Raw genomic sequence first — 24,660 nt, 5'->3', positions numbered from 1 at the left:
GGGGCGCGGGAGGGCTGGGGGGGAGGACGGGGGGGGGGGGACGGCCGGGCCCCACCGGAGCCTCCCGGACTACAGCTCCCGGCGTGCCGCGCAGGGGCGGGCCGGGGGGGGGGGGGGGCAGCCGCATCCCGGGGCTCCCGGCGGGGCTGCGGGAGCGTGCCCGGATCCGCCCGGCTCTGCCTGGGGCGCGCCCGCTCCGCCGCCGCACCGGCGCCCCCCCCCCCCGCCCCCAACCCCGCCGCCCTCCGGGAAGCGGCCCCGGAGGCCGCGGCGGGGGCGATGCTCGGGCGCGCTCCCCGCGGGATCCCGGCGGCCGGGCGCTCCCTCCGCCCGCAGCCGGGGCTGGGGGGCCCGGGGAGGCGCGGCCGCCGATAACGGCTGCGGGGAAACCGGAGGAACCGGGGCTCTTTTTTTTTTTTTTCGGGGGGGGGGTCGAGGGGGGGAGGGCGTCGGGCCGGGCCGGGCCGGTTCCGCGCGGGGCTCCGTGCGCCCGGCCCCTGCGCCCGCCGCCTCCGGAGGATGCTCGGGGGCTCGGGGGGGGAGCGCAGCCCCGAGCTCGCCCCTGCCCGCCGCTGCCGCCTCGGGGACCCGCTGCACGGCCCCGGGGCCGCGCTCCCGGCCCCGTCTCCCGGCCTTTGCGGAGCAGCCCCGGCGCCTGGCGGCCTGACCCTGGGGCTGGGGGGCCGGCGAGAGAGGAGAAGCCCCGGGCCCGAGCGCTGCCTCCAGCCCGCAGCTCCGGGCGGGCTCTGTGACCCGAGCCAGGGCAGCGGTGGGATGCGCAGAGACCGCTGAGGCCGGTTGTCTTCCCGGGCCGTCCCCCGGACCTCCTCTGGGAGCGGCGGGACCGGCCCCGGGTCCTGCGTGGCCGTGGGCGCTGCCCCGAGCACCCAGCGCTGGGAAGAACCACCCTCAGCATCCTCCGGGAGACAAAAGGTGGAGCCCGGCCTGTTCGTGGCGAGCGCCCGCTCCTGCTTCCCCTGGGCCGCTCGTCCCCGTCCTGGCGTGGTCCTACCGGCGGCCCCGGAGCTCCAGGGGGCTCTGGGGCTGGCGGCTCCTGCTCGCTGCCCTGGGCCGCCATGCCCTCCCCCAGCGACTCCAGCCACTCGCTGACCGGCCGGACGTCTCGCAGCCTCACCCACCTCCGCGTCCAGAGGACCTGGCTGCAGATCCTGCTGGTGCTGGGCTTCATCCAGGTCATCCTGGGCGTCCTCATCGTCACCTTCAGCCTGGTGGCAGCCACCATCACGCCCTCCGCCAAGATCCGTCACTCCTGCCCCTCCTGGGCTGGCTTCTCGGTGAGTGCCGGGCAGGGGCTCGCGTGCCGAGGGGCCCGGGGCAGGTCTGCTCCTCCGGGTCCCCGCTGCTCCCGAGGCGCCGTGCTGAATTCGCTGCCGGTCCCTGGGGGGAGTGCGGCCCCGCTGCTCCTCCACCTTGTGCCGGGGGCTGCCGCAAGGCACCGCGGGAGAATCCCAGGGGTTCCCCTGGGGTGACTGTCAGGGATGGGGACCCCAGGGCAGTGTCTTGGTGGTGGGGGGTACGTATCGAGGTGATGTGCTCACGGCCCTGTCCTGAAGGGGCAGGGGAAGGGTGTGCGGGGTGCGGCAGTGGCAGCATGGAGGGGTACGGGGCAGCCTGGCCCTGCTCCCGAGCTGTGCCGCGGGACGCTCTGCCTGCCACGGACACTGGGCGAGGGCAGGACCCTGGTGTGACCCTGCGGCACCGGGCCGGGCCTGGCCTTGCTGCCCGGTACCGAGCTGCCTGCAGTCCCCGGGCTCTCCGCTGCCCTGAATCAGCAATTTCTCCAGGCTTGCGGCGCAGGAGCAGTCCGTATGGCCCTGCTGCTCCCGGGCCAGCTCTGGGCCAGCAAGGCTTGGGGGGCTCTTCCCAGGCAGGGGGGGGCTGCTCTGGGCCACGCTGCCCAGCAGGGACCCCTCCCCATCCTCACTGCTGGGCATGTGTCTGCAGCTGGCGCTGTCCGGGCTCATCGGCATTGTCTCCTGGAAGCGGCCCTTCACCCTGGTGGTAGGTGTCGTGGGGACCCTCCCCTCTGCAGATGTCCTGGGGCAGGCTGGAGGGGGCCGCGTGTGCCCCCCACCACCACCCTCGCACTCGTGGCCGTGTCCGCATTTCGGCTCCCTGCGCTGCGAGCCCTGCCCAGCTCTCAGGCCCTCTCCTCCCTGCTGCAGATCACCTTCTTCACGCTGCTGTCGGTGCTGGGCGTCATGCTGAGCCTGGCCGGGTCCATCCTGTCCTGCCAGAACGCGCAGCTGGTGAAGTCCCTGGAGGCCTGCGAGAGGGTGAGGCTGGACAAGGCGGAGAGGCCGTGGCACAGCGAATCGTCCCCAGCTGCAGGGCTCCGAGGACGTGGGGAGCTGGTGACAGGGCTCTCTGGTGGCTCTTGGGAGAGAGCACGGGGTCTGGAGGTCCCTCATGGCATTCCTCGTCCCCAGGAGAAGGACTCGTGCATCTGCTGCCAGACCCGCCTAGGGCACGCGCCTGCTTCCTGCAGCCAGCAGGACGAGATGCTGACCATGTTCCCCAACCCTGACTGCCGGAGCATCCGCGTGGCACTCAAGGTGGGTGAGGGCTCCTCGGAGAGCAGCTGCGCACCCCTCCAGGCTCTGCAGGCGTCCGTAGCTCGTCCTGCTCCTCCCCAGGATCTCCTCTTCAGCGTTTGTGGCTTGACCGTCTTCTCCACCATCATCTGCACGCTCTCTGCCGTCGTGTGCTGCATCCAGATCTTCTCCCTGGATATCGTCCACGTGGTGAGGCCCAGCCCTGACCCGGGAGGACACGGGACTAGGCAGCGTCCCCAGGCTGGCTGGGCCACCAGGGGGCCGGGGCAGGACGTGGCCCAGGGGCCCTGCGGGGACCAAGAGGAGCTGGACGTGTGCTCCTGCCGGATCTCTGGACAGGTTGGGTCTGCCCCTTGCGCCAGCTCTTCCTTGTTCCCTCTCCCTGCAGCTGGTCCCCCAGCGCTCCAACTCCGTGACGCTGGAATGCACGTCGCCCCCCGACACCTTTCTGCAGAGCATGCTGGACTTCGAGGAGTTTGTGCCTCCGGTGCCACCCCCCCCGTACTACCCACCCGAGTACACGTGCAGCTCCGAGACCGACGCGCAGAGGTACCCGGCAGGGAGCAAGGCCGGTGTAGTTGGGCCTGCGCGCCTTGGTGCAGGAGCAGGGGGGGGCCGTTTGTCACCGAACGGAGCTTGTCCTACCTGAGGTGGCTTTTCTCCTCTTGCCTCTTCAGCATCACCTACAATGGCTCCATGGACAGCCCTGTGCCTCTCTACCCGACCGACTTTCCCCCCTCCTACGAGACCGTCATGGGGCTGCGTGGGGACAGCCAGGTGGGAGCCGCAGGGCCGTGGGCAGAGCGCGGCTCCGCTCCTGCCCTGCCTGTGCCCTGATGGTGCTGTCCTGCAGGCCACGCTGTTCGACTCGCAGCTGACTGACGGCTCGCACGCCTGCACCTGCGACCGCGTCCCCTCCATCGTGCTCAGCGGAGAAGGTGAGCGCAGCCTTGTCTGCGCACCCCCGCTGCGAAGCGCAGGGCACGGGGCAGGAGGGAGCGGGCCGGGCCCGGCGCTGCAGGAGCTGCCCTCTGCAGCAAGCTCGTTGCTGACGCCCGCTCTTCTCCTTGCAGTGTCCATGGACAGCGGGTCCCTGATCATGTCCGAGATCGTGGACATCCCCGGGGACAGCAGCCCCTCGGAGGACTCATGCCTGCTGGAGCTCCAGGGCTCCATGCGCTCCGTGGACTACGTCCTCTTCCGCTCCATCCAGCGCAGCCGCGCTGACTACTGCCTGAGCGTGGACTGCGTGCAGTGCAGCCACCACGCGCGCAGCCCCACGCTGGGCTTGCAGGGGCCCTTCGAGGAGACGCCGCAGCCCCGGGCACGTGGCGAGCGCTCCTACTCCTGCTCCACAGCAGAGCCCGGCCACAACGGGATCTTGGTGGGGGGAGCCGTGACCCACAGCTGCAACCGCCTGGAGGGGCTGGCCCGCTGCATCGGGCCCTGCTTCCCCGAGGTGCGGCTCAAGGACAAGAGCTCGCTGCAGGGGCAGAGGGGCAGCCGCTCTGCAGGACCCGGCAGCGGGCGCCTCTTCCACCCACGGCGCAACAGCGAGACCTCCTGCCCCTCGTCTCCAGCCCCGGGGCTGAGCCAGCGGCCACTCGTGAGATCGCACAGCGACCCCGGTGTCCTGATGGTTGGTGACACCGGTAGGTGGGAACGGCTGCCGAGACGGGGACATGTGTGCAGCGGTTTCTGACTGGTGCAGCTGGGATGCTCCGTGGGGTTTGCTGCATTTCTTTGAGGCTGGGCAGGGTTAAAGCTGGGCTGGGGTTGGCGGCTGCTCTGGGGGATGGGGGAGAGGCAGGTACGGAGTGCTTGGCCGGGAGGATGGGGATGCTGGTGCTGGGCCTGGCGGGGGCACTGGCTGGTGCTATGGGGCTGCACAGCAGCACAGGACAGCGCCAAACCTTGAACGTGCTCTTTGTGCTTCCAGCAGATTTCAGGGAAGTACTTTATACCAAAGCACTGGAGGATACTGTGTCCAATTCCTCTGCAGATACAGGTCAGGGCACTGGGGAACACTGGGGAGGGTTAGGGGGAGGGTTTCGGCAGCCCCTTGAGGGGTCAGCAACACCCGTTTTGGCGATGGGATGCTGGAGATCTGCATGTGCTTCTGTGCCCACTGGTAGGCGACAGGAGGTGAGAGGGTCCCCAGAGCTGCGGGGACAGGGACAGTGGGGACAGGGACTGCAGGGACAGGGCCACGTTGCCTGGTACCTCACAGCTGCGTCTCTGCAGGGCTGTGCTCGGAGGCCTGCCTGCTCCACCGTTCGCACTGTGACTCGCCCCCGCTGCTCCGCGCTGGCTCCGTGGGGAAGAACAAGCTGCCGGTGTCCAAGAAGGTGACGCAGCAGCTGTCGAAGACAACGACCCGCTCCCTGGGGGACCTGAAGGTCTGCCGGGGCACCCGCGGGTTGGTGGCCAGGTTCCTGCAGAGACCCAAGCGCAATCCCGCAGCTGGAGTGGAGGTGCCTGGGCACAGCCCCCAGGGGCACAAGCAGGTAGGCTCCGACAGCCGGGGCATCCCTGCCCACCCTTCCCCAGCTCCCCTTCCCCAGGGAGCCCCACGCGTGCCCTCTCCCACCTGCCAGCACCTCGGCGCTGGCCTCTCTGGGGTCCTGGCTCCCCTGGCCCCCTGCGGCTGGGTGCTGCCTGTCCTGGTGTCGGGGCCCTGGCTGCAGGCGGGGGCTCCGTCCCGCAGCACCGTCCCTTGCCCAGCCCTTCTCACCACGCCAGCTCCTTTTTCCGGGAGCCAGGATGCGTCCCTTCCCCTTGGCCCTGACCAGCTGTAGCCGTGAGTGTGGGAACCCCGTGTGTTGCAATGGCTTTGCCTTTGCTCCTGAGTCACTGCAGCCTCGAGGAAGCCGCTGTGACATCCCAGCCTTGACTTCCCAGCCAGGGAGCGTAATGATCCTTTTCCTGCTTTCTGGGATTAGCCCTCCCTTGCGGGACACTGGAGGCCTTGCGCAGCCTGGGGAGCCGCGATGGGAATGAGTCTGTCCTTAATGACAGCGTATGCGTGTCATGCACGCCTCTGCCATCCCCTGCCACTCCTGCTGTCCTGCCCAGCGCGCCCGCCTGCCTCCAGCCTCCTTGCTGGAGCACACAGGCTCCCCAAAAAGCACGGGGCTCCCCAAAAAGCACGGGCCTCCCCTCCCACTGCGGGAGGTCGTCCCACGGGGTGGGCAAGCACTGCCACAGCCTGTCTCCATGGGGTTGCAGGTCCCCTGGAGCGCCTGGCCGGGAGCGGAGCAGCCCCAGGAAGGCATCCACCTGCGGAGCTGCGGGGACCTGAGCTCCACCTCGTCCCTGCGCCGGCTCCTGTCTGCCCGCCGGCTGGAGCGTGGCCGCCCGCGGAGCCTCAGTGGGACCTGCAAGGAGAGCGTCCTCTGAGGGTGTCGCTGGCCCCGTGGCACGGCCTCGGCCTCCGCAGCGACCCCCGGAGCTGGGGGGTGACAGGAGGGCCCCGCTCCTGGACGCTGCTGCCCACCTGCGGGGCTGGGCCCTGGTGTCACTGTCCTGGGGCTTCCTCATGGCCCCTTCCCGGGGTCGGGGGCGAGGGGCTGGTCCCCTGGGGTGGCTGTTGTGGGGCCAAGCGGGCTGTGCCCCCGTCCCCTGCCCCGACCCTGTGCCTGTGCCCGCAGTGCCCGTGCCTTGTCCCCACTGCTGTCCCTGGTCCCCTGCGCTGGCCGTGCCCCGGCCCCGTACCGGCAGTGCCCTGGCCCCATACCGGTAGCGCCCTGGCCCTGCACCCACGTCCCAGCCCCGCCAGTTGTGCCTGGCCCCCCCAGCCCTGTCCCGCACCGGCCGTGCCTGCGTGTCCCCGCGCCCCCCGCCGCCCCGGTACCGCCCCGGGGGTCCCTGCACAGATGGGGGGGGTCGGTAAGGGCGGTGGGGGGGGCCTGTCCCGTTGCCGCCGGGCCGCGGCGCTTGCAGCTGCTCTGCCACTCGCTAGAGAACCAAATAAAGGTGTTCGCCTGCCCGACAGGGCCGGGGGGGGCTGGATGGGCGCCTGGGGGCTCCGTGGGGACCGGGGGGGGGGGGGGGGGGGGGAACCGGTGCCGGTGTGTCAGCTGACACCGGCGGTCACGTGAGCGGCGGGGCGGAGCGGCTCCCGGTGGCGGCTCCGTTGGCTGCCGGGCCGGCGGGGAGCGAGGGGACGGGGCTGGTGCCCGGGGACGGGAGCCTGGGTCCGGGAGCCTGGGTCCGGGCCGAGCCCCGGGCCGGCGGTGGGTGAGCGCGGGGCGGCCCGGCCGCCTCCTCCCGGGGCTCCGCCGGTGGCGGGGGGGGGGCGGCGGGGCGGCTCCCCTCGGGCGTCCCGGGAACGGGAACCGGGCTGCGGGGCCCTGCTGCTGCCGGGGCGGCCCCGCTCCTGCCCCGCGGAGCGGCTTCTGCACGGGGCTGCGGCGAGAGGAGAGGGGGGGGAGGGCTCGGGGCTGACCGGGGGGGAGCTTTGGGGCGGGTACCGGGGGGAAATCCTTCAAATCCTTCCCGGGGGGGGGGCGGGGACCGGCGCAGGCTGCCCGGGGGAGATGGGGGGAGCAAGGCCGGGCTGGGGGCAGGATGGGGCTGGGGGCAGGATGGGGCTGGGGGCAGGATGGGGCTGGGTGGGGCTGGGGGCACGGTGGGGCTGAATGGGGCTGCGGGCAGGATGGGGTTGGATGGGGGTGGGGGCAGGATGGGGCTGGGGGCAGGATGGGGCTGGGTGGGGATGGGGGTTGGATGGGGATGGGGGCAGCCTGGGATGGGGGCTGGATGGGGATGGGGGCAGGAGCGGTGCCCATGGTGGGGGCAGGAACGACGGGGACTTTGAGCTCCCCGCCACCCCAGCCCGCGGTGCCGTGATTCCGTGACCCCGGTTGAGCAAGACGCTGCCGTGCCAGGCACGCGTGCGGGATGGGCCGCGGCCTGTCCCCATCACGCCCTGTCCCCATCTTGCTCCTGGAAGAAGAGCTGCGGCGTGGGAGGGACGGGAAGCTCGGGTCCCCTTAAAGGCGAGGCTGGCACTGGCGCTGCGGAGGCGGCCTGGCAGCGAGCGCGGACGCGGTGCCAGCACAGCTGCGAACGGCTCTTTTGGGGTTTGCTCGAGGGGTTCCTAACGGCGTGCCCCCCAACTTGCAGAGTCTGCTCCCCCGGGTCTGCCCGAGCCGAGGGGACGTGGCAGTGCCATGTGGGCCCAGCGTGCCGGGGTCCTGGGCTGGCTGCTCCTGCTCCAGGTGGTCCCCAGGGCTGCAGGTGAGTGCAGGGACATGGCGGGGTGGCAAGGGCTCTGGGGGGCTCTGGGGTGCGGGTAGGGTGGGGAGAGCGGGGCTGGAGGGTTTTAGGGAGCACCCCAAGGCACAGGGAGAGCTCTCGAGAGGCCGCAGCCCCTTAGGGAGCATCCCCCTCCAGCATCTGCCCGTGCCCACAGGCGCCCGGCCCTGCAGCCCCAAGTACTTTGGCCGTGACTCCATGGTGTGCGTGTGCAATGCCACGTACTGCGACACGCTGGACCCCGTGGTCCTGCCGGCCCCGGGAACCTACATCAAGTACGAGAGCAGCAAGGCCGGCAAGCGGCTGGAGCGCAGCGAGGGGAGCTTCCAGCGCAGCCTCCGTGCCCCAGGTACCTGCTGTGGCTGGTGGAAATGGGCCCAGCCCTTCCCACAACCCTCTGTCACGCTGGGTTTCTTCCCCTGCAGATCTTGTCCTGACTGTGGACACGACGCAGCGGTACCAGAAGGTAAAGGGATTCGGTGGCTCTGTCACTGACTCGGCTGCCATAAACATCCTTTCCCTGCCCGAGAGAGCCCAGGACCACCTCCTGCGCTCCTATTTCTCTGAGGAAGGTGAGGAGTCGTGGGGAAGGCAGAGGGGCTGGTGATGGGGACCCTCGGGAGCTGCTGTGTGGGAGCCGATGGGACTTGGAGCCCACCTGTCCCACTGCCCATCCCAACCCCTCTGTGCCTGGCAGGGCTTGAGTACAACCTCGTCCGCATCCCCATGGCCAGCTGTGACTTCTCCCTCCATGCCTACACCTACGACGACGTCCCCTATGACTACGAGCTCACCCACTTCAGCCTGCGGGATGAGGACACGAAGCTGAAGGTGAGCAGTGGGCGGGAGCGAGGGGTCACGCAGGAAGGGGCACAGGGGCTTTTAGCTGAGCCGCTCTCTCTGCCCTGTGCTGCAGATCCCCATCCTGCACCGAGCCTCGGCCATGGCCAAACGGCCGCTGTCCCTGTATGCGAGCCCCTGGACCTCCCCGGCCTGGATGAAGACCAGCGAGTCCTTCGTTGGGAAAGGCACGCTGAAGGGGCAGGCGGGGGACAAGTACCACAAGACCTGGGCCAACTACTTCGTGCGGTACAGAGGCGCAGACGGGGGGAGACGCCGAGGGGATCCTCGGCGGTGGAGCTGGGGAGATCCCTGGATCACACCTCTTCCCTTGCGCTCAGCTTTCTGGACGAATACGCCAAGCACAACCTGACCTTCTGGGCGGTGACGGCCGAGAACGAGCCTTCGGCCGGGCTGATCAACAACTACCCCTTCCAGTGCCTGGGCTTCACGGCCGAGCAGCAGCGGGACTTCATCGCACGGGACCTGGGCCCCGCGCTGGCCAACAGCTCCCACCGCAACGTCCAGCTCATCATCCTGGATGACAACCGCCTCCACCTCCCGCACTGGGCCAAAGTGGTGAGCGCAGCGAAGGAGAGGGGGTCCTGAGCCCGGTCCCGCTGGGGCGTGCGTCCCTACGGAGGGCTCGGCTGCTCCATCCTGCGGCACTGGGGCTCGGGTGCTGGCGTGCTGCCCCCCGGCACCTGGCGCTGGCCGACTCTTGTCCCTTCCAGGTGCTGGAGGACGAACAGGCAGCTCGCTACGTCCACGGCATTGGCATCCACTGGTACCTGGACTTCATCGGTCCCATACAGGACACCGTGGTGCCCACTCATGAGCTCTTCCCGGATTACTTCATCCTGGCCACGGAGGCGTGCATCGGGGCCCACTTCTGGGAGCGGGATGTTATCCTGGGCTGCTGGGAGCGGGGGAACCAGTACAGCCACAGCATCCTGACGGTGAGAGCCTGCCCTGCCCTGCATGGTGGGCCCCCGGGAGGGGTGCTGGCACCCCCCTCTCCCCTCATCGCCCTGCTGCTTGGGCAGACATCTGTGCTGTCCCATTGCAGAACCTGAACCACTTTGTGGCCGGCTGGACCGACTGGAACCTGGCGCTGGACCTGGAGGGGGGCCCCAACTGGGTCAAGAACTACGTGGACAGCCCCGTCATCGTGGACAGCAGTGAAGGCGTCTTCTACAAGCAGCCCATGTTCTACCACATGGGGCACTTCAGGTGGGTCGGGGCTCCCCAGCTGCCTGGCCTCCAGCTCTGTGGTCACAGCAGCAGCTTGCTGGGAGGAGAGCCGTGCAGGACGTCTTGAGAGAGCTCTGCTGGGGTCTGACCTCATTCCTGGGCTTGCTTCTTGGCCTTGCTCGTGCAGTAAGTTCATCCCAGAGGGCTCCCAGCGCGTGGGGCTCGTCGCCTCCAAAGAGTCCAAGAAGACCGACCTGGAGTACTCGGCCTTCGTGCGCCCCGACGGTGCCGTGGTGGTGGTGGTCCTCAACAGGTGAGCGACGCAGCCCGGCCTGCAAGCACGGGACCCCAGCCAGCCAGGCCGTTACGTGCGCACCCATCCTGCTGGGCCTCGTGCACTGTTGGCGCTCAGGACCTGCTGCAGGGTCCTCCTGACCCTGCTGCCCCTCCTCACCCTCCAGGTCCCTGCAAAATGTGACCTTCGGGCTGGCTGACGTGGTCGGCCTCATTGAGGCCGTGGCTCCGGCCAGCTCCATCCAGACCTACCTGTGGCGGCGGCAGTGACGGGGCTGAGATGCCCGTGGCTGGCCAGGGGCTGGACTGAGACAGTGAATATGCGGCCCCACGCTGCTCGCGTGCTCGGGCCGGGAAGATGTGGCCGAGGCGGCGCGGTGCTGTGCCCCGTGGCAGAGCCGAGCGCTCGGGCAAGACGGGACAGGGAGCGCCGTGCACAGGCCGGGGGCACTGGCACCCCCAGGGTGGGGATCCTACAGGCTGTGAGCGCTGGTTCTGCTGCTCCAACATTAAATGCTGATGCTGGCTCTGTGTCTGTGGCTGGAAGAGAAACCTCCGGGTCCCTGCCCTGCTCCGTGGGTGCAGTGGTTGGGTGCAGCCCTGGGAGGGGATCCAGGCACCAGGGGATCCTTGGCAGGGGGATGAGCAAGCCTGGATGCTCCCCAGCTGCCTTGCTGTGGGCAGATTTAGGATATGGTTCCAGGTTTACCCTGCACACGCATGCTCCTGGAGCAGGAGGAGGCTTCAGCTTTCCACCCTGCCGGGTGGGAGCCGTCTGGGCCAGCACTGGGGGCTTCACATGTGGCCTGGCCTCGTTCTCCTGGAGCTGGGGCTTGCCCCCTGTCGTCTCTGCTCTGTCCTGGGGCTCCCCAGCCCTGCAGGGCTGCATGTTCCCTGGCCATGTCTTAGCCCAGGCTGCAGGGAGCTCCCCAGCACCGGGGCTGGAGGCAGAACCAGCTCCAGGAGCACTGCAGCGTGGGGGGCTTGGGACACGAGTCTGCTCTGGATGGGGTCACGGGTCTGCAAGCTTCGTGGGGCTCTGCAGGGAGGTGGATCCCTGGATGTAGCTGGAGCTCGGGTGGCTTTCATCCCCACGAGCCACTTGAGGTTTTGAATCACCTGGGTGAGCTTCAGCCCTGGCAAGGCAGGTTCAGCCCACAGACCTCAGGGAAGGAGCCGAGATGGCACCCGCCAGGCAGCAGCAGCCCTGCAAGGGGGCACGCTGTCCCCAGTGGGACTCGGCACCGTCCGGAGCTGCGGGGCCAGGCAGGGTGAGTAAGCAGGCATGGGACCAGGAGTGGGTGCAGAGTGCCGGCACACCCAGGAAGGAAGGAGGCAGCGACGAGGGTGTGCTGGGCAGGGGATTAGGGCAGGGGAGGTCACGATTGCAGGCAGGGCTGGGAAGGGAGGCTGGGGCTGGGTCAGGGCAGGCAAGATGCAGCTTCCCGGTGCCATCAGGGCTGACAGCAGTGAAGGGACTTCCCCTTAAGCCCCCTGTCTGATGTCTGGGGGGGCACAGCTGCAATTTGGGGAGTGGGGTGGCTGCTGGACCCCACTGCTGCCCAGAGGCCCTTTGCGTTTGTCCACAAGAGGGAAATATTTCTCCAGGATCGCGGCGGCTCCCAGCCTGCTCCAGGCATCCCCACAGCCCAGCACCAGGCTCCAGCAAGCAGCTGCTGCTCTCCCACCCGCTTCTTTTTTTTCGCAGGTCCCTCACTTACACGCTTTTGGAGGTTTTCCCAGCCTCAGTAATAAAAGCCAGTGTCCAGATGCTTCACCTCCTCCGCGCACATCCCCCCGTCCTGCTGCTCTGCTCGGCCCCGAAGGACCAAACAAGCCTGGGTTAAACGCAGAGGGGAAAATCCCATCGCTGCGCTCGGGGCTTGGCTCATTAACCCACATACAAAGCACTGACACATTTGGGGCACACACAAGACCCCCCAGTCCTGCACAGGCAGCTCAGCCCCAGCTCTGTGTTTGCACAGGTTCCCGTCCCCACAGGACGGCGCTGGCCTGGCTGAGGGACAAACTCCTCGTGCCCCAGGCTCCTTCACCCGAGAAGGAGCGAGAAATCCCATGTGCTGGGGACGTCAGCAAGGAACGGCTTGGCTGGGGATTCGACGGGGTTGCCCGGCGGCTCCTGTGCCACCAGCTCAGCGCCGAGGCGTTGCCCTTCCCCTGGGTCTCACTTTTCCTGCTGAGCAAGAAGCTCTTATCAGCCCTTGTTGATAGGGACGAGCTCCCGGCTGTCCCGGCAGCCTCCGCGCTGTTTTTGTTTGGGGACGTTTCGGGGCTGCCAGGCTCTGCTGGGGCTGCGGTGGGAACCCAGCTTGGCCACGGGGTCCCAGCCGTGCCAGACCCCAAAACGGGGAGGAAAAGAATGGGGCAAGCACGGGGCATCCCAGGTCAGGGGCAGCAGGCCAGCAGCCTCAGGATGCAGCTGATCAATTAATCCCTCCCCAAAACTGGGGCTAATTAGCCTGGGCGTAGCACCTGGCTGACAGGTTAGTCACAGCTGGAGGTGGGAGTCGTATGGGGCAGAGGGGACGGGCCAGCAGCTTCCTTCTGGGGCTGGCTGTTGGCTCCCTAGGTTTTATCCGGGGGCTGCCTGGCCCCAGGAACCCTCTTCCTCCAGTGGGTGGCCCTGGGGCTTGGCCCCGGGCACGCGTGGGGGGCTGTGGTGTGCACCCCACCGCAGCGGGACGGTGCTGGAGGGCAGGGGAAGATGGATCGGATTGCCCTACAGCTGTATCTGATATGGCTGAAAAGGAGAAAATTAGTCATAAATTGCTGCTCCACCCTGGAGAGGGAGAGCTAACGGCGCAGAGGGTGGCTGAGCAGTTTAACCCTCACCAAGTGCTGGTGGAGAAGCAGCGGGGAGCTTTGGGCTCTGCTGCCAGCCCCAGCTTTTGGTGCTCTTGGGCAGGGGGCGAGCTGTTCCCTGCTGCTCCGGGCTGCTGAGGGTGCCTGTACAGAAACGGGTGCGTGTCCCGCACGATGTGACCAGGAGCAGGCGGTACCCGTGTGCCCAGCCAGTTTCAGCCCTGGCAATTTTGACTGCGAAGCTTTGCTCGAGGAGCAGCCCCGTGGCAGGGAGCGTTCCCGGAGTTGGCCCCGCGGGCGTGGAAGAGCTGAGCTCTGCTCCCTGGCAGCGCTGCTGTCGGGGTGGAGGCACCGCTGGCACCGCAGCGGGTTCCCCTCCACGGGTCTGGCTCCTCGGTGCTGAGACGGAGGAACGGCGGTGCTAGGCAGCCTGCTGCTGCCCTCCGCCAGCGGTGCTGGGGTGGGGGTGAGCGACACAAAAAGGCTCGGGCATGGCAGCAACCCCGGCTCCCGCACAGTGCCTGGTGGCTGCTCTCCCTTTGCCATCCTTGCCAGGGCATCCAGGACCCTCCTCAGCCCAGCGTGTGGCTGTGGCAGCTCTTAGGGAAATAAGGTGACGGGCAGGGGTAAATTGCCCAACGTGCTGTTGGAAATCATTAGCAGGGCAGCCCAAAATGTCCCCGAGTGCGTTTGTGGGCTCTGCTGTGGTTTTTGGGATTCATCCAGAGCCTGTCTGACAAAAGAAAGAAATGAGTTTCTTCTTCAGAACCTTGCAACGGCTTCTCAGAGCTGCACCACGCTGTGTCTCCCCGTGCTGGCAGGGCTGGTGGCACAGCCGGATCCATCAGCACGATGTCTCTGGCTCTGCCTCTGCTGGGGGTAAAGCAGTGGGAGGCAAACGGGACCTGATTTCCTTCAGCCCTGGCCCCGCCAGCCTGTGGCAAGACACATACCTGATGGTCCGGGTCCGAGACCAGAGGGAGAGCAAGGAGGAGCTGTGGGGGTGGGAGAGGAGGGTGTGCTGCGAGGGAAGGTCTCGACTCGGCTCCCCTTAAAGGCAAGGTGGGGAGCTCGGAGCTGCCTCGGGAGGAGGAGGTCTGGTGCAGCGTGGGGCCGGAGGCAGCAACGCACGGCAAGCGACACAGAGGCAGGTGGGCTCCGGGTTCCCTGGGGGCAGGATAGACCCACCTCCCCTGCCCCAAACGAGGGTCTTGGCAGGAGGGCAAGGACGGCTGGCGAGGCAGCAGTTCCAGCAGCTGAAGGCGAAGCAGCCAATCCAGCCCTGCTCCCCGATGCAGGGCACAGCCTGCCCTGTCCATCCCCTTCTGCGCCAGCTCAGGGTTTCCTAACGGCGTGCCCCCCAAACACAGAGTCTGCTCCCTGGGGTCTGCCCGAGCCAAGGGGACGTGGCAGTGCCATGTGGGCCCAGCGTGCCGGGGTCCTGGGCTGGCTGCTCCTGCTCCAGACGGTGCCCAGAGCTGCAGGTGAGTGCAGGGACGTGGCGGGGTGGGGTGAGCAGGGTGGGGATTGCGGGGCTGTAGGGTTTTAGGGAGCACCCCAAGGCACAGGGAGAGCTCTCGAGGGGCCGCAGCCCCTTAGGGAGCATCTCCTTCCAGCATCTGCTGTGCCCGCAGGCGCCCAGCCCTGCAGCCCCAAGTACTTTGGCCGTGACTCCATGGTGTGCGTGTGCAATGCCACGTACTGCGACACGCTGGACCCCGTGGTCCTGCCGGCCCCGGGAACCTACATCAAGTACGAGAGCAGCAAGGCCGGCAAGCGGCTGGAGCGCAGCGAGGGGAGCTTCCAGCGCAGCCTCCGTGCCCCAGGTACCTGCTGTGTGCAGGCAACGGGTGGTCCTGCGGGTCCCCCGTGAGCTGAGCCAGGCTGGGTTGTCCCTCGCAGGGCTGCTGCTGACGCTCAACATCTCTGCGCTGTACCAGCATGTGAAGGGCTTCGGTGGGTCTCTCTCAGATGCTGCTGCCCTCAACATCCTGGGGCTGTCGCAGCCAGCCCAGGACAACCTGCTGCGGTCCTACTTCTCCGAGAACGGTGAGCAGCGAGGGTGCCGGCAGCATGGGGCAGCTCACTGGGTCCCTGCTGGAAGCTGCGGTGTCCCAGCTGCAGGGACATGCATCGCCTGAGCTGCTGTTCCGGTGCTGCTCAGTGCCTTTCCTTCTCCACAGGGATTGAGTACAACCTCGTCCGGCTCCCCATGGCCTGCAGCGACTTCTCCGTGCGCCCCTACAGCTACGACGATGATGTCCCCTATGACTATGAGCTGAAGCACTTCAAGCTGGCAGAGGAGGACGTGAAGATGAAGGTAGGAGGCTGAGCCCACCGCCAGTGCCTGGGTCCCTCTCTTTCCATCGGCTCAGCTGTAGGAGCTCCTGTGTGGGGACCCCGGTGCCCGGGCACTGCCATCCCGGTGAGGGGTGCGTGGGGACAGCCCGCAGGAGCTGGCACCTCCTCTGGGGTGCGTCCCGCTGTGCCCGCCTGGTGCTGGCAGGGAGCGGAGCCGGGGCACCGTGCCATGGGTGGCGCTCTCTGGCTGCTGTTCCTCGCAAGGGCCCTTCGGTGCTCCCCTTCCTCCTGTTGGGGTTTTGAAGGGCTGCAGCTGGAGCTGAGCCTCTCTCTGCCCCGTGCTGCAGATCCCCATCCTGCACCGAGCCTTGGCCATGGCCAAACGGCCGCTGTCCTTGTACGCGAGCCCCTGGACCTCCCCGGCCTGGATGAAGAGCAATGAGGATGTCCGCGGGAAGGGCACGCTGAAGGGGCAGGCGGGGGACAAGTACCACAAGACCTGGGCCAACTACTTCATCAAGTACCATTCCCTGCGGCTGGGATGCCCTGGGGCTGGGGCAAACAGGGAAGCGTGTTTGGGGCAGGGGACGCTCGCGGCGTGGCCAGCATCCCTCCGCTTTCCCCTCTCCCAGGTTCCTGGACGAATACGCCAAGCACAACCTGACCTTCTGGGCGGTGACGGCGCAGAACGAGCCCCTCGCAGCGCTCTTAGCGCACCCCCAGTTCCCGACCATCGCCTTCACCGCCGTGCAGCAGCGGGACTTCGTGGCCCAGGACCTGGGCCCTGCGCTGGCCTGGAGCTCGCACGGCACCCGGCTCATCATCATGGACGACCAGCGCATCCACCTCCCCGCCTGGGCCAAAGCGGTGAGGCGCAGGGCTTCCCCTCTAGCTGGTCTGCTCTGCTTCACGCCTAACCATTGAATGTTAACCTGAAATTAGGCCTGCAGCCGCTCCCAGTCCTAGACAGACGGGAAGGCAAATCAGGCGTGCTGCAGAGGGAGCAGGAGCTGGGTAATTGGTAGCAGCCACCCCTGCGCTCTTGTCTGAGGCAGGGACGGGAGGTGGCTTCTTCGTCCCATGTTCCTGCAGCAGGGCAGCCACAGGCACTGCCTGTACGCCGGCTGCTTCTCCAGGCAGTTTCAGCTGCTTTGTTTTACTCCTTGCCCTCCTTCCTTTGCCATACTGAAGAGCCGCCATGGGAATTCATCTAGACTAGGAACAAGGAAAGGAAAATTTGCTCCTGCCTCTGCCTTGAGCAAGGATGGAGCTGCAGGGGGCGGACAAAGCGTGAGCGTGTTCCTTCCTTCAGAGCAGCAGACCCTGGGGGTCAGCGGTGCCAAGGATGAGGAAGGAAGGGTGGGAGGTGTCCCTCCGTGTGCCCAGCAGGGTGCTGGAGCCACCTCTGGGTGCTCCTTGCCAGTTAGGGTGCAGGTGAAGGAGCCCCTGGTGCTTGCAAGAGGGGAGGCATGCAGTCTTGGCAGAGCATGATGGGGTCCATGTGCCGAGCCCCGTGGGGACCGGGGTGGCCCCTGAGGCATCTCCTTTGTCCCACCAGGTCCTGGGCAATGCCACCGCCGCCCGCTACGTGGCTGGCGTCGGCGTTCACTGGTACCTGGACAGCATCGTCCCAGCCAGCTGCAGCCTGGAGGCCACCCACAAGCTCTTCCCCAACCATTTCCTCCTCTACACTGAGGCCTGCAGTGGTTTCCTCACCTATCGGTTCTCCGTGTCGCTGGGCTGCTGGGAGCGAGGGGACCGCTACAGCCACAGCATCCTGACGGTACGGCCTCTCCCGGCACGGCCGCGAGCACGGCATGGCCGCCCTGAGCCCCTTTCCTTGCTGCCCAGGTCCTGAACCACTTTGTGGCCGGCTGGACCGACTGGAACCTGGCGCTGGACCTGGAGGGGGGCCCCAACTGGGTCGAGAACTACGTGGACAGCCCCGTCATCGTGGACAGCAGCAAGGATGTCTTCTACAAGCAGCCCATGTTCTACCACATGGGGCACTTCAGGTCGGTCGGGGCTGGCTCCAGTGGTCCTCGGAGCTGTGCCCTACGCCTGGGATGAGGCCGCCTGCCCCCCACGGTCACTGGGAGTGGGATGGGGTTGCTGGCATCCCCTGGAGCCCCCATTCCCCTCCTGCAGCAAGTTCATCCCCGAGGGCTCGCGGCGCGTGGGGCTGCACAGCAGCCGCCGGTGCCTCTTCTGCCAGCTGGAGCACGTGGCACTGCTGCGCCCCGACGGCGCCATCGTCCTGGTGGTCCTCAATAGGTCAGTGGGGGCTGGGGAGGGGGGCTTGCGGTGCCAACCTACTCAGCCCCTCTCGTCTTCCCCCTAAGGTCTGCCTGGGATGTGCCCTTCGGGATCTCGGACCCCGCGGTCGGTTTCATCGAGGCCGTGGCTCCGGCCAGCTCCATCCAGACCTACCTGTGGCGGCAGCAGTGACGGGGCTGTCCCCAGGGCTGGGGGTGGGTGCTGGGGGCTGCGGGTGGCAGCCCTCCCCACACCATTTCCAGCATTCTCCAGCAGTGGTGGCACCCTGGGGACATGGGGTGGCCCAGGGGTCCTCCCACCTCTGTGCCAGGGGTGCCACGGTCCCATTGCATCCCCCTCCTGGTGCGGCAGCGTCCCCCGGGACACCATGCCCTGCACCAGGCCACGCTTCCACACGTGGCTCCCTCCAAACCTTCGCGTGTGTCTCGCACGCCAAGTAAAGCCTTGACGTGCTCTCTCCGGTATGCACCGTTCCCCGTCATTGTTTCCCCTACGTGCTCGGAAATTGTTCCGTTTTCCTCCCTTTTCCTCCACAACGTGGGTGAGGCGCTGAGTGCCGAGGGGGTCCTAGGGCAGCCTCCGTCCCCGCGTCCTCCGTGTGGCTGCCTCGTTTGTAGCTGCAGCCAGAGGCTGTGCCGGGGGCCAGCTTTTGATTCGTTACATATGTGCCGTTGGTTTTCCTAGCTTGCTTTTTTTTTTTTTTTTTTTTTTAAATCAAAATGTCATGCTGCATCAGGGGGGACGCTGCACAAAAGGCCGAGTATGCTGGAGCCATGTCCCCATCGACCAAACCCCGCAGCCGCGGCAGCCAGATTAATTTGATACCATCTCTTCCATAAATTCACACCGCCTGCCATCTCCAGTAATCCTCTGCTAATAGAGCCTCATGACAGACTCCCCTCTATTCTGGCTCTGTCTGAAATCAAGCTGACAGGCTACAATTACCTGACCATCCTGTTTACTCTTTTTAAATACCAGTTACAGTTTTTGCTTGCTCCAGCCTTTGGGAAGGTTACCAGTATCTTTGAAGTCCAGGAATTAGAAAGCCAGAGAGCTCCTTAGCAAATTCCACTTGTGTGTAAGCTGCGGAGTTGCTGATGTTGGAGGAAAAAGAAAAAAAAAAAAAAAAGAGGTTTAACAGCTGTCTTGGAGCTCGACATGAAGACAGCACCTGGCTCGTTCTCAGCCCTATTCATAGGGCACTTCTGCCCGTCCTGCGCTTCTGTCGATGCTTCTGCGTAGTGCTGAACCAAACCGCAGCTGGAATTCCTTCCCTTCCTAATTTAAATTAAAGCTCTGCCATGCAGAGGAGGCACACATGGGCATGTCTGGAGCCTGCAGCTGCTGTTTGCCATGCTTGAAGCACACGCGTGTGCTGCAGCACTTCGGCACAGCCCCAGCAGCCAGCCTCGGTGCTCCCTTGCCAGCTGCAAGCACGGCTGCCGCAGGCTGGTGCCTTGCCTTCCTCCCCGTGCGCCGATGGAGACGGCGAGGGCCGTGCCATCCCCGGTGCCGTGCCGTGGCTGCGAGGGGCACAGGCTGTGAGATTTGCCCTGGGGACCTTGCAGGGGGGAGCCTGGGGGGGAGTGGGGCTGGCACGGGGCAGGTGCTGCCCCCATCCTGTTTCTCTTGATGGGCAGGTGCTGGCAATTAGAAAGGATCCTAAATTAGAAGGTGCGCTGTCTGGGCTTGTTCCGCAGCCCGCGATGCGGTCGATGAAGTGCTGCAGCCCGCTCCACCCAGCGCTGCCGCGTGGCCGGGGCTGGCGTCGGGGGATGCGACCCCACGGCAGGGGCGAGTTAGGGGAGCACGGTGCAGAGCCTGCGGCCCCTGGCATCACCCCTAAGGAGGAGCGGTGAGGGGTGGTGTGATGGCTCCTGCTGCTTTCGGATGGTCCTGGGGTGCCCTGCAGCCCTGGCCACACGGCTGCCACATGGGGAAAGCCAGCTGGTGCGTGCTCCCCATGAGTGGGACGTGGGTCTCAGCCACAGCACTTGCTAGAGACGCTTTCTGCCTGCGTCTGCGGCACAGGAGACACAGAGAGAACCACGTCAGGGCTGAGGGATGGTATCTGCATGGGGAGATGTGGCCAGAATGACCAAGGCATAAGGGGGAGCTGCTGCAGGGAGGTGCAGGTGGGCAGTCCCGTCCCCCTCCCTGGCTGCCTTGCAGATGCTGGGACAGGTTTCGGGAGAACTTTGCAAACGCTGCAGGGAAGTGTTGAAAGCTCTCATTGGCGCGGTGTTGCAAAACCCTCCTCGGGCTCCTCTTCAAACGCACCCAAATCCCATGAGCCGTCCTCTCGCCTGGGACTCACCTTTCCTGCTCAGCCAGAAGCTGTCGCCTCCCACCCAGCTGCAGCCCAGGGAGCAGGTCCTGCCGCCTCGCCGCCCTGCTCCCGAGCAGAGACACGGCAAGAGAAGGTTTTCTGGGAGCAGGTGAGTAGCCTGGATCTGGAATGGCTTTTTTTCAGACAGCAGGGATGGGGTTGGCCGAGGACCTGGGACCAGGCTAAGGCTGTGAGCACCGTGTTGGCTGGTCACTGCTGGCAGGAGATGACGGGTGCATGAGAGCCCTCCTGGCCCCGGTCCCCATCCCGCAGGGTCTCGTGGTGGCACTGTCCCGAACTTTGCTTCCCCCTGTCCTGGTGCCAGCAGCGCAGGGAGGCACAGAGGTGGCTGATCCCGTGTTTTCTTTGAGATGCTCCTTGCCCAGCAGAGCGGGATGGACAAGACAGTGTGGGAGCAGCTGCAGAGGACAGGGAAATGTGGGACCTCCCCATGCTCTGGGCTCCAGCCCCAAACCTCTCTGGCTGGGCAAGCCCTGGCTGCCACGCTCTGGGGTGCAAGCACGGAGCTGTTTGCTCCTGGCCGTGGCTCAGGAGGCACCAGGGACACATCCAGAGCCCATCCCGCGGGGCCACAGCATGTGCTAGCCCCCCAGTCCTGCCGGGGGCATGGCACGGCTGAGGGTCACACAACGAGGGAAGGAGGCAGGCATGCACCGTGAGCAGGGAAGGAGGAAGGCGAGGACGGGAGTGATCTGACCCGCCGGGTGCCGCCAGCGTGGGCGGCTGGCAGTGCCAGAACACCGGGCATAGGGCGGCACATGCTGGGGGCTGCACCTCTGGCTGGGGTGCGCATGCTCTGGGCCTCAGTGTGGCTGGAGACACCCATGGGTGACAGCCCCATGGGAGCAGCATGCTGCCAGTGAGGCAAGAGGGAGGGCGAGTGCCGGGCCAGGGTGCTGGTGGGTCCTGGGGCTCCCAGACCCCATTGTCTCAGATCAGGAGCTGTCACTGCCTGGGGTTTCTGACCCTGTGTGGGGCTGGGACGGGGCAGAGGAGCTGCTTGCTGACATCCACCGCCCTGCTGCCAGCCCCGGAGCTCGCTGACTGCATCTGTCCGAGTCCCACGGCAGTGGAGGCGCCATGTGGCCTGGGTGTGCCAGCGTCCTGGGCTGGCTCCTGCTGCTGCAGGCAGCACCGCACGTGGCAGGTGAGTAGCTGGGCTGTGTCCCCAAGCCGGGGTCTGGCATCTGTGCGGGGCAGAAGGGGTGAGCTGGGGGCCGGAGGAGCTCCCTCCTGGCAGGGGAAGGTCTGCGGCAGACCTCTGCCTGCCCCTCTCCTCCCGCTGCAGGCGGCCGGCCCTGCAATGCCAAGGACTTCGGGCACGGCTCGCTGGTGTGTGCCTGCAGCGCCGTGTACTGCGACACGCTGGACCCCGTGGTCCTGCCGGCCCCAGGCACCTACGTCAAGTACGAGAGCAGCAAGGCCGGCAAGCGGCTGGAGCGCAGCGAGGGGAGCTTCCAGCGCAACGCAGAGACCCCAGGTACCTGCCCCGAGTGCGGACGCGGTGCCGCATCCCCAGGGACGGAGGCACCGTCCCCATGCTGTGGCTGTGATGCTGCTCACCCCTCGCAGATTTCCACCTCACTCTGGACACGGCGCAGCGCTACCAGAAGGTGAAGGGCTTTGGAGGCTCCGTCACAGACTCGGCTGCCATAAACATCCAGTCCCTGTCCAAGGAGGCTCAGAGCCACCTGCTCCGCTCCTATTTCTCTGAGGAAGGTGAGCCCGGGGCAGGGCAAGAGCGCTGGGTGCCTGGCCTTGGTTTTGGAGAGCAGCTGAGGGACTGGGGGGTTGCAACCCCGAATGCCTCCCAGGGCCCCCCCATCACCCCCCGCCCCGTCCCCAGGCATTGAGTACAACCTCGTGCGCGTCCCCATGGCCAGCACCGATTTCTCTGTGCGTCTCTACACCTATGCTGATGCGGAGGGTGACTTTGAGCTGAAGCACTTCAACCTGACGGAGGAGGATACGCGGATGAAGGCGAGTCCCGTGGATGGGGGGCAGACATGGGCTGGGCAAGCCTGAGGTGCTGGGGCTGGGTCCTGGGTGGGACGGGTGGCCTGGGGCTCCCCATGGCAGGGGGAGGGAGAGGGCTCACCCTGCCACCCATGGTGCTGGAGCTGGCACGGACCTGGGAGAACTCGCTGCCATCTCTGTGTTGTCCCCAGATCCCGATCCTCCAGGCAGCCCAGGCAGTAGCCAAGCGCCCCCTGTCACTGTATGCCAGCCCCTGGACGTCCCCGGTCTGGATGAAGACAAACGGCGCCATGACAGGGAGAGGGACACTGAAGGGAAACCCGGGAGACAAGTACCACAAGGCCTGGGCCAAATACTTCATCCGGTGAGCAGCTGAGGGACCCCAAAGGGCACCGGGGGCTGCACCCCAGAGCCAGGCTGGCACTGCTGTGATGAGGTCACTCACCTTGCTGCTCCTGTGCCCAGGTTCCTGGACGAATATGCCAAGCACAACCTGACCTTCTGGGCCGTGACAGCAGGGAACGAGCCCACGGCCGGCGAGATCGTCTTCTACCCCTTCCAGTGCCTGGGCTTCTCCCCGGAGCACCAGCGGGACTTCATCGCACAGGACCTGGGCCCTGCGCTGGCCAACAGCTCCCACCGCAACGTCCAGCTCATCATCCTGGATGACCAGCGCGTGATGCTGCCCTACTGGGCTCAAGTGGTGAGGCCCCACGGTGGCTCTGCCCTGCCCCACGGTGGCTCTGCCCTGCCCCATGGCAGCTCTGCCCTGCCCCACAGCGGCTCTGAGGGCCTCGCTCTTTTCTCCTCCCAGGTTCTCAAAGACCCCGTGGCCGCCAGCTACATCAGCGGCATTGGCATCCACTGGTACCTGGACTTCCTGGCACCCATCGATCTCACCCTCTCCATCACCCACCACCTCTTCCCCAATTACTTCCTCCTCTCTACGGAGGCCTCCACTGGCTCCTACTTCTGGGAGCCCCGGGTGGTGCTTGGTGGCTGGGACCGCGGGAGCAAGTACAGCCACAGCATCCTCACGGTAGGGCTGGGTGGGCCCGTGGGATGTGCTGCCCCCCTCGGCTGCATGCAGCTCAGCACAGCGACCACTCCTGCAGGACCTCAACAACTATGTTACGGGCTGGACTGACTGGAACCTGGCGCTGGACCTTCAGGGGGGCCCCAACTGGAGCAAGAACTACGTGGACAGCCCCGTCATCGTGGACAGCAGCAAGGACGTCTTCTACAAGCAGCCCATGTTCTACCACATGGGGCACTTCAGGTGGGTTGGGGCTGGGGGCGGCCGGCAAGGGGACCCAACAGCACCCCTGGGTGCTGCGTTCAGACCCTGCTTGTCCTTGCAGCAAGTTCATCCCTGAGGGCTCACAGCGTGTGGGGCTGGCTGTCTCCAAGAAGTGTCGCAGGTGTGACCTGGAGCACACGGCTTTCCTGCGCCCCGACGGCGCTGTGGTCCTGGTGGTCCTGAACCGGTGAGTAGCTTGGCCCTGTGCCCTGACCCCAAAGCCCAGCCACCTCCTCTGACCCACTTCCCTCCTCGCATCCCCCCCAGGTCCCCCCTGGATGTCTCCTTTGGGATCTCAGACCCCAGAGTCGGCTTCATTGAGGCCGCAGCTCCCAGCGACTCCATCCAGACGTTCCTGTGGAAGCAGCCGGCCTAGCGTGGCTGCAGCGGTTCCGGTGCCAGCAGCGCTGCTGGGGGGCTGCTTCACCCCCCTGGGGGCTCGGGGGCAGTCCCCTGTGGCCCTGCACCGCCCCAGGGGGCCTGATTGACCAACAGGCCACGACGCCTGCTGTTTTCTAGATGTTTTCATAAAATAAAGAGGTTTTCTACAACCTTGCCTGTGCGTCCTCTGCCCTGCCTTGCTGCCGCCGCATGGTGCTGGAGCTGGGTGAGGAGGCAGGCGTGGAAGGGATCATACCCCCGGCACCCCTTGGGCACCCACCACTCCCCCCCCCAAGCCGTGACCTCGGTGGAAGGCAGCCTCATGAAGGCTGTGCCCGGGGGGGGCTCGGGGACATCGCTCTCCCCCCTCCCCCCCCCGGCAGGGTCCTTGTGGCAGAGCCAGGACCCGAAGCCAGTGCGGGCCTGGGGACAGTGGCAGCTGGGCTCGGCCGCCGGGATTCGGTGCGGGGCCTGACGTCAGCAGCCCCAGTTTCTCCCGCTGGCAGGAGCAGGAGGCTGCTCGCTGCGGTTTCTGCTGCTGGAGCAGCCATAAACCCCTCCGCTAATGGGAAACTGGAGCGTCGGGCGCATACTTCCCGAGTGACGTTATGGGGGGAGCGGGGCCGGGGGGAGCTGCGTTGAGTCATTCCCCTCCCGGCAGGGCCCCTCGAACCGGAGGCTCCACGGCCGCCACGCGGGTGAGGGAAACCATTCACACCCTGGCTCCTCTCCCGGCCCCGGTGCAAACCCGGGGGCCCCCGGCCTGCAAACCCATGCCCGGTGCAGGACCTTTGCACCGGGACCCCGTGTGCCATGGGGCTGTGTTCCCAGGGTGCAGAACCAACCCCCATCCCCCCACCACCCCAGAGGGCACCGGAGCCAGGGTGGCAGCCCCAGCATGCAGCCGAACAAGCGAGGGCTGTGTGCCGCCTGGCAGCCGGCACACGCGTGTGCGAGCCTGGCCAGACACCGCTTTTCCATTTACATCCTCGTAAACTGACGGCAGCTGGGGCAAACCGCAGCATCGCTGATGGCCCCGCTCGCCCCCGGGGCCGGGTGCTGAGCCCTGAGGCCGGGCAGCCCCTGGT

The 24,660-nt window shown here is 66.6% G+C and overlaps 4 protein-coding genes across 11 annotated transcripts; all 4 read left to right on the top strand.

Moving 5' to 3' along the window:
• The first annotated feature begins 220 nt into the window (after nt 1-220).
• ENTREP3 (endosomal transmembrane epsin interactor 3) lies at nt 221-6,567 on the top strand. 3 transcript variants are annotated; one of them, XM_066985992.1, is made up of 12 exons: nt 222-1,295; nt 1,966-2,022; nt 2,187-2,297; nt 2,451-2,576; nt 2,658-2,765; nt 2,965-3,125; nt 3,254-3,353; nt 3,430-3,514; nt 3,650-4,228; nt 4,519-4,584; nt 4,821-5,083; nt 5,805-6,567. In XM_066985992.1, exons 1-12 carry the CDS (start codon nt 1,077-1,079, stop codon nt 5,973-5,975), a joined length of 2,046 nt encoding a protein of 681 aa, XP_066842093.1. In that variant the 5' UTR covers nt 222-1,076; the 3' UTR covers nt 5,976-6,567. The 3 variants fall into 3 exon arrangements, with proteins under 3 accessions (XP_066842094.1, XP_066842093.1, XP_047905116.1); XM_048049159.2 differs by having other exon boundaries at nt 4,516-4,584; XM_066985993.1 differs by lacking the exon at nt 4,519-4,584 and having other exon boundaries at nt 221-1,295.
• A 110-nt stretch (nt 6,568-6,677) lies between these two features.
• On the top strand, nt 6,678-10,690 carry LOC106048534 (lysosomal acid glucosylceramidase). Of its 2 annotated transcripts, none has more exons than XM_066985995.1 (11): nt 6,678-6,815; nt 7,704-7,817; nt 7,993-8,184; nt 8,261-8,407; nt 8,533-8,666; nt 8,752-8,924; nt 9,017-9,254; nt 9,410-9,634; nt 9,745-9,908; nt 10,057-10,182; nt 10,331-10,690. In XM_066985995.1, exons 2-11 carry the CDS (start codon nt 7,751-7,753, stop codon nt 10,431-10,433), a joined length of 1,569 nt encoding a protein of 522 aa, XP_066842096.1. In that variant the 5' UTR covers nt 6,678-6,815; nt 7,704-7,750; the 3' UTR covers nt 10,434-10,690. The 2 variants fall into 2 exon arrangements, with proteins under 2 accessions (XP_066842096.1, XP_066842095.1); XM_066985994.1 differs by having other exon boundaries at nt 6,694-6,811.
• Nucleotides 10,691-10,837: 147 nt separating this feature from the next.
• Nucleotides 10,838-18,028, top strand: LOC106048495 (lysosomal acid glucosylceramidase-like). Of its 5 annotated transcripts, none has more exons than XM_048049165.2 (12): nt 10,838-12,667; nt 14,044-14,137; nt 14,357-14,470; nt 14,621-14,812; nt 14,889-15,035; nt 15,170-15,306; nt 15,635-15,807; nt 15,920-16,154; nt 16,846-17,070; nt 17,139-17,302; nt 17,436-17,561; nt 17,630-18,028. In XM_048049165.2, the coding sequence occupies exons 3-12, from the start codon at nt 14,404-14,406 to the stop codon at nt 17,733-17,735; spliced, it is 1,572 nt and encodes a 523-aa protein (XP_047905122.2). In that variant the 5' UTR covers nt 10,838-12,667; nt 14,044-14,137; nt 14,357-14,403; the 3' UTR covers nt 17,736-18,028. The 5 variants fall into 5 exon arrangements, with proteins under 5 accessions (XP_047905122.2, XP_047905119.2, XP_047905121.2 ...); XM_048049162.2 differs by having other exon boundaries at nt 14,603-14,812; XM_048049164.2 differs by lacking the exon at nt 14,044-14,137.
• Nucleotides 18,029-19,843: 1,815 nt separating this feature from the next.
• LOC106048496 (lysosomal acid glucosylceramidase-like) lies at nt 19,844-23,747 on the top strand. The gene is made up of 11 exons (XM_013200434.3): nt 19,844-20,002; nt 20,943-21,061; nt 21,203-21,394; nt 21,487-21,633; nt 21,761-21,894; nt 22,083-22,255; nt 22,357-22,594; nt 22,706-22,930; nt 23,007-23,170; nt 23,253-23,378; nt 23,459-23,747. The coding sequence occupies exons 2-11, from the start codon at nt 20,995-20,997 to the stop codon at nt 23,565-23,567; spliced, it is 1,575 nt and encodes a 524-aa protein (XP_013055888.2). The 5' UTR covers nt 19,844-20,002; nt 20,943-20,994; the 3' UTR covers nt 23,568-23,747.
• Nucleotides 23,748-24,660: the final 913 nt, after the last annotated feature.

The sequence above is a fragment of the Anser cygnoides genome, chromosome 33, assembly GCF_040182565.1.
Source record: "Anser cygnoides isolate HZ-2024a breed goose chromosome 33, Taihu_goose_T2T_genome, whole genome shotgun sequence".
In the NCBI taxonomy this organism is placed as follows: domain Eukaryota; kingdom Metazoa; phylum Chordata; class Aves; order Anseriformes; family Anatidae; genus Anser; species Anser cygnoides.
The sequence above is the reverse complement of the archived record's forward strand: the minus strand, read 5'-3'. Positions and strand labels throughout refer to the sequence as shown.